This window comes from Helianthus annuus, chromosome 3 (genome assembly GCF_002127325.2).
Source record: "Helianthus annuus cultivar XRQ/B chromosome 3, HanXRQr2.0-SUNRISE, whole genome shotgun sequence".
Classification (NCBI taxonomy): domain Eukaryota; kingdom Viridiplantae; phylum Streptophyta; class Magnoliopsida; order Asterales; family Asteraceae; genus Helianthus; species Helianthus annuus.
The window spans coordinates 149079013-149085584 of record NC_035435.2 but is presented as its reverse complement, the minus strand read 5'-3'; the positions used below and the strand labels follow the sequence as shown (position 1 = coordinate 149085584).

Sequence of the window (6572 nt, the reverse complement as noted above, 5' to 3'; positions counted from 1 at the left end):
CATTCCACCTTCCATTCCTTCATACCAAACGCTACCTATGTTTAGGGCACAATTTGATTAGGTTGCTGATACTGAATTGAATATCACACCAAATTACAATAGCAGTTTGTATTGCTACTATTCACCCAAATCAAGCACCTTAAATAAGTCAGTGTTTCTCTATATTCAAAAAACGAACTATAACTAACGATCATTAAATTGCAACAGTCAATTCAATCCAAATACTGCAATAGAAACATAAAATCTACCACAATTCGTTGGTTAATCACGTATAGTTCTTAATCGATTAGAATCAGAAAAAGGAAATTGACTCACTGTAACTTAAAATCAGGAAGAAGACGAACAAAGAGGCGGAGTTTTTCGAAATCAATGACCCCTGTCTTTCATTGTTATTCCTTGAATGAGGTAAGCAAGACCCCATACTACACACTGCATACACATACATAAAAATTGGGTTCAATATTATTTGTATAAACACCGATTGGAAACCCTCACATTGCATCTGATGAAACCCTAATCAATATAAACACACACACTAACACTCACGAATCGAATTTATAAAAGGAAAAATTCGGGCTGTTTTTACCTCTTGCTGCTCCAAATCTTCATTACCATACATTATCTTCATCTTAGAAATATATATATTGCACTTAAAGGTTGCTGGAGAGTAGGAGGATGATGTGTAATTAAAGGAGCAAGTAAATGACCCATTTTGATTCCAACTGAAGTTGCCGACTGATGGAGAGCCTGTGCAGGAGATCAATCGAAGATATATGTCTGAGAATTGTGTGCCAAATCTATGAAGATCTTCAATTGGGGAGAAGTTAATTACGATTCCAATTGAGTTGCCGACTGATGGAGAGCCTGATGGCGAGCCTGTGCAGGAGATCAATCGAAGATATATGTCTGAGAGTTGTGTGCCTAATCGATGAAGATCTTCAATTAGGGAGAAGTTAATTATGGATTGGAGAGCATATATTGAGAGGCGAAGAATGAGTATCACGGACTCCAAAGTCCCCACAAACGCCAGTTAAACAACCCTTTCACTTCCGGAAGTCCTCTTCTCGCCGTTGCATCCGTCTCCGGCGACTCCTCCACTACCTCATGTTCTTCCTTTGCACATTCTTCAACTAATGAGATGTCGTACGGAGGCGAAACCGAAACCTCTGGCGGAGGATTTAAAGCTTTTCCGGCGAACCTCCGATGACTCGCCTTCTCTTTCTTCTGGTTAGGTTTACGGTCGCGGCAGTTAACCTGTTCACTACTGGTAAAGTTTTCTTCAATAGCTTCAATTACTTGATGAATTAGCTCTCGGTTAACAGACGTGTCCCACCGGAACCAGTAGTTCGTGTAATAATCGAAGCAATCGCAGTCGAATACCGGAGATTTGTGTGCGGCCGGAGCTTTCTTCTTATTGTTATTATCAGATGATCTAGGGTTTGTGGAATTATTTTTGTGGAATTATTTTTGACACAAATGATTAAAGTAATGTAACTTGTGATTATTAAACTGGAATTGTTTTTGACCCAAATGATTAAAGTAATGTAACTTGTGATTATTAAGTAAATTAAATGAAATTAATAGGATTCTTATAGGCTGGTGCATTTAAAAGGAATTTTTACATATATCCCCTTATTAAAAGTCCTTATTACATATTTGTCCAATCTTTAAAATCAATTACATATTTCCCCCTTTCTTTATGAAATTACCCTTTTACCCTTTTTCTTAATTTCTTATCTCTTAACTTCAAAATCAATCTAGTCAATACTCTATATGTTGTGATAAAATCTTTAAAATATTTCTTTGAAAAAAAAAACGGTCATACCCATTTTATAAAACAAGTGACCTTTTTACATATCTAGTTACTGGTTAAGTTTAAGTTTACATATTTTTTACAACCGACCCATTATACATTTAAATTTTAGTTAACTACACTAACAATTTACGTTAAAATATTGATTATCTAAAATATCTTATATAAAAAAACATATTGTTATACAATATACGTTTGTTTTTTTCAAGTCGTAATCAATTTTTCTTTAGCCTAAATCTTAGTTCGATCATCAACATTTTAATTGTTTTGAAGCAGGAGCTAAATTTCCATTTTTTTTTGTGTAATGCTATTTCAGAAATCTAATTGTCATGTTTTAAACATTCAAAATAATATTGAAAAAAACTGTTTTACAACAAAAGTAAATTTTTAAACCATGGTCACATGACTGTTTTCTTAAAAAAAAAAAAAATAATGCTTAAGAGCTAGGACGTATTATATATAAGCAAAACTTTCAATTTTCACATAACAGAGGCAGAAGCTTATAAAAAAATAGGCAGGGCTTATAAAAAAATGAATTCATATCATTAAGTTAATATCTTATTTGTAAACAATTATATTACACATTAAATCATAAAATATGTAAGTAATGGTATTAGAAAAGGGAAAAATGTAATAATCATTTAATAAGTTCATTAAGGGTAAAATAGTAATTCAATAGGAGTGATTTTAATAAAATGGGTAAATATGTAATATGTATGGTTTAAAATGGGGAAATATGTAATTGATTTTATGGGTTGGGTATATATGTAATAAATGATCTTAGAAGGGGGATATATGTAAATGACCTCATTTAAAACAACCATAAATTTTGGTTTTAAAATTGAACATATAACTAAACTTTAGAATATATATAGATATATTCCAATAGTTGTTAAGTACATAATTTAAACAATGGATGTCGAGAACAGTAGAGCCGCATAATTATTCACATGTATCGTTTTAATCACGGTATATACGGCAATCATGTAAAAGCATAACCATTTTGCTTTCATATATCCAGTTTTATTCTTAAAGCATTGCGTACAAATATGATTCTACTTAAAATTTACTATACAACGGACACGAACACACTCATATATATATGAGGTTTGAAAAAAAGACCGAAAAAAAAAGAATTGAATTGTGAATTGGGCTTTCGGTTCGGTTCCTAAGCGTATCATAATTGTGAATTTGGTTTTCGGTTTTACAAATCTTACTTATTTAGATGACTGAACCAAATTCATTGAATAAACCGAATAATATGTTTAATCGGATGATCGAACTGAATAAACTTGTTTAATCAGTTGATTGGTTCGATTAGACATGTTTTCAATTCAGATTGGTTCGGGTTTCGGTTAGGCTAAAAAAATCAAAACTGAATAAACCAATATCCGAATTGATGACCCCCCACCCCCCACTATTCATGTATATGCTTACTTTTCTTTTTATACATTTTATGTCTTTAAATTGAATACTTCATTATTGAAGCTATTTGCTTTTTGTAGATTGGGTTTGCTTAATTTGAAATCTGTTATTTTGAAGCTTCAAATATTGTGTTACATAAGAAGACCGAAAAATATGAAAAAAACTGAGTAAGTTACATAAAATTACAAAACAAAATATAATTATAAGTAACTACTAGGTTTTTACCCGTGTCGCGCGTTGCGGCGGCAACATCAGTTTCTGACTTCGTTATATGCGATACGATGATGACATTAACGTGCGATGCCCACACGTGACTTGACTGTTTTTAACTTTGTTATACACATTACGTTAGTGGGATTAACGTGGTTAGACATAGATAAAAAGAGTATAATGTCTTGCAGATTGTGGTGTAAAGTCGTAAGAGTAATTTAAACAAAAGAATTGAAGTGTTGGAGAAGATGAGGTGTGAAGTTATTAAGTAGAAATAAATCATGGGTCAATGTGTCACCTACCAAAAGATTGGGGTGAATATGTAATGTCTATAAACTTGAGGGTCAAAAAAGAAAACTTAATACCATGGTTCACCAACAATGGTTTTTAAGTTTATACCATTTATTTAACCCGCACATTGCGACGGAGGACACAATGAGAACTTAATCGATATTGACTCGGTTTGTTACATGACTGGTAAGGTACCGGTACGATACCACCAATCGCTACAGCAACCGAATCAACATGTGTCTAGTTCGTTAGCTTTTAAATTTTGATGGTTCTTCATATCAAGGGACATTATATTCATCAATTACAAAGTTATTTAGTTAACTAATAAAAAAACTCTTATAACCAAGTGATATGGTATTCGACTCACTACAAAAGTAATACAAAAGTAATGTCGATTCAAATACATGCAAGTGTAAAGTTAGGTGAAATTTTGATGTAAAAAATATTGATTAAGTATTAAGAAAATATAAAATAGAAAACCTAAATATAAAATAAAACTTCAAGTTAAATAATAATAAAATGTAATTAATTGTAAAAAATCAAATATGGACCGACCTATATGTAAGTCATGATCCGTACATAAATAAGCTTATGTTATTGTTTTGGATTAGAATGAAAAATATATTTTGGGTAAGTTAAGAGATTATTTGTAGCAATAGTAAAAGAAAAAAAAAGTAAAAGAAAAGATTAGTTGTAGGAACAGTAAAAGAAAAAAGTGAAAGAAAAGAGGGGTGAAATGGGGAGTCGAACCCATGCTCTTTGATTCAAACTTGCCACAATCAACCACCAGACCAGATTAGAGTATTGAGTTTTAGAGTGGCTAACATACAGCCACCGACCTTCTTCTTTAAGATTATATAAATTTTATATGACTATGTCACATATGGTCTTAACGCTCTTCAAAACGAATCAAATGAATATGAACATAAGATTGTTTGTGTTTGTATGTATAAATGAATGAACATGAAACTTAAACGATCATATATGTTTGTTAAAGAAACTAACATGTTCGTGTTCGTTTGTTAATTTATAAAAATGAAACAGACGGATATCAATTAAAAATAAACACCAATATTTCAATTACAGTCTAGATGGTATTAATAACATTTTAAAAATGAACAACAATTTTGGTTGGACTCGGCCAATGGTTTCAAAAAGAATGGACCCAGCTTATCTGAATAAAGACGTAAACAAACATAAATGAACTAACATAAACGAAGATAGCACGTGTTCACGATTTTCTTAAATTAAAAATCTTTACACTAGCCGTATAATCCCATGATGGTTCATCCAGAGCCGGCTATTGGGCCGGCCAAACCGGGCGACAGCCCGAGGCCCAAATTTTTAAAGGGCCCGATTTTTTTAAAAAGGGTTATATATATAATACAAACTATAAATATTTATATAATCATCTATAATAGTTCAGTTGGTAAGCGCGCTGTGTTTTATACTTGAAGTCTAGGGTTCGATTCCGTCATCTTGCGTTTCTTTTTTGTATGTTTTGATTTTCAGAATTTTAAATGTCAAAAGGTTTTATTTCTTAAACAACTAAATCATGGCCTTTAGTCTACTGGTTGACTACTTAGAGAAATTAAACATGGGCGCGCAGTTTCGATCCTTCCTTTCAAACAATTTTTCTTTACCTTTTTTTCTTAATTTCACATTAATTGATGCAATGTTCTATGTGATAATGTAATATACGACTTTAGTATATTACATTTTATACTTATGTTTGTAAAACCCTTTTGGGCATAATAATATTTATATCGAGTACCCGTGTCGTATCATACCGAACGAAACCAAGATTCGATCAAATACCATTATAGAGAGGGTGCCCAAATTTTATGTCTCGCACGAGGCCTGAAGAAACACTGACCTTCACGGTAGTATCCAACGAGGACTTCAACACCTGGCGACCCGAACAGCCTAACTGCAAAACAGAACACCGTTAGGACTCGTTACAGGAATGGTGTTATTCCTGTAACCATCCTCCGGCGTGAGAATAAGTCTCGGTTTTGGGAGTAAAAGAATATGAGTTGAGAGAGGAATTGTAAGAGAGCGAGATGATTCATACCTTAGGTGTTTATCCCTATTTATAGTTTACTATTAGGGTTTCCCTTAACTTATGGTGGGCTCCGATAAGTTAGGGATTTGCATAATCTTCCCAAAAAGTTGGAGATTTGGTTGCGTGATCTTCCATGCTAAGACGGAATATTCTAGAATAACCGTTTATAGTTATTTGTTTATAATAAAATAATAGGTAATGACCGGGTCGGGTTAGCCGATGCGGGTCATACCTCGTCATGTCCCCCTAGTCCGAAGTTATGAAATGAATTTCTTGAGATCGGACTAAGAAAGAAAAATTAGTATATCCTGTTTAAGGCAAATTTTATTGAGTGAAGTGTCGTTGTGTGTTATGAGAAAATGGCGGCGATATGATAGGATGTGACAGTTAAATCATCATTGGGATGACAACTGTATTTACCCTGCTCTGACACGTATTTCCGTCCGTTCGCCTTTTTGAATTTGAAAAGTTACCTTTTTGTATAAATAGTACCTCTATTTGCGAGGTTCGAATTCCATTTCCATTTCTTCACATCTTTTTCTTACACTTCCTTATTTCGCACAAATGGCCTCTAAGACCGGTGAATCTTCTGCCCCCGTCTCCGCCAGCTCTGATGCCCTGTTCTGCAAATGGGGTGTTGTATCTTACAACAACCTTGTGCAAGATTATGGTATGAGGACTGAATGGAATCCAGTGTTACCATCGAGAACGGACACAGCATTTCCGTTAAAGGAGGGCAAAATTACATTGTTCAGTGATTTCATCATT

At 33.3% G+C, this 6572-nt stretch overlaps 1 protein-coding gene across 1 annotated transcript; it reads right to left on the bottom strand.

Annotated features, from left to right (window-relative positions):
* Positions 1 to 999: 999 nt before the first annotated feature.
* On the bottom strand, positions 1000 to 3293 carry LOC110932220. The gene is made up of 2 exons (XM_022175572.1): positions 3289 to 3293; positions 1000 to 1432 (listed from the first exon to the last, which is right to left on the bottom strand). The coding sequence occupies exons 1-2, from the start codon at positions 3291 to 3293 to the stop codon at positions 1000 to 1002; spliced, it is 438 nt and encodes a 145-aa protein (XP_022031264.1).
* Positions 3294 to 6572: the final 3279 nt, after the last annotated feature.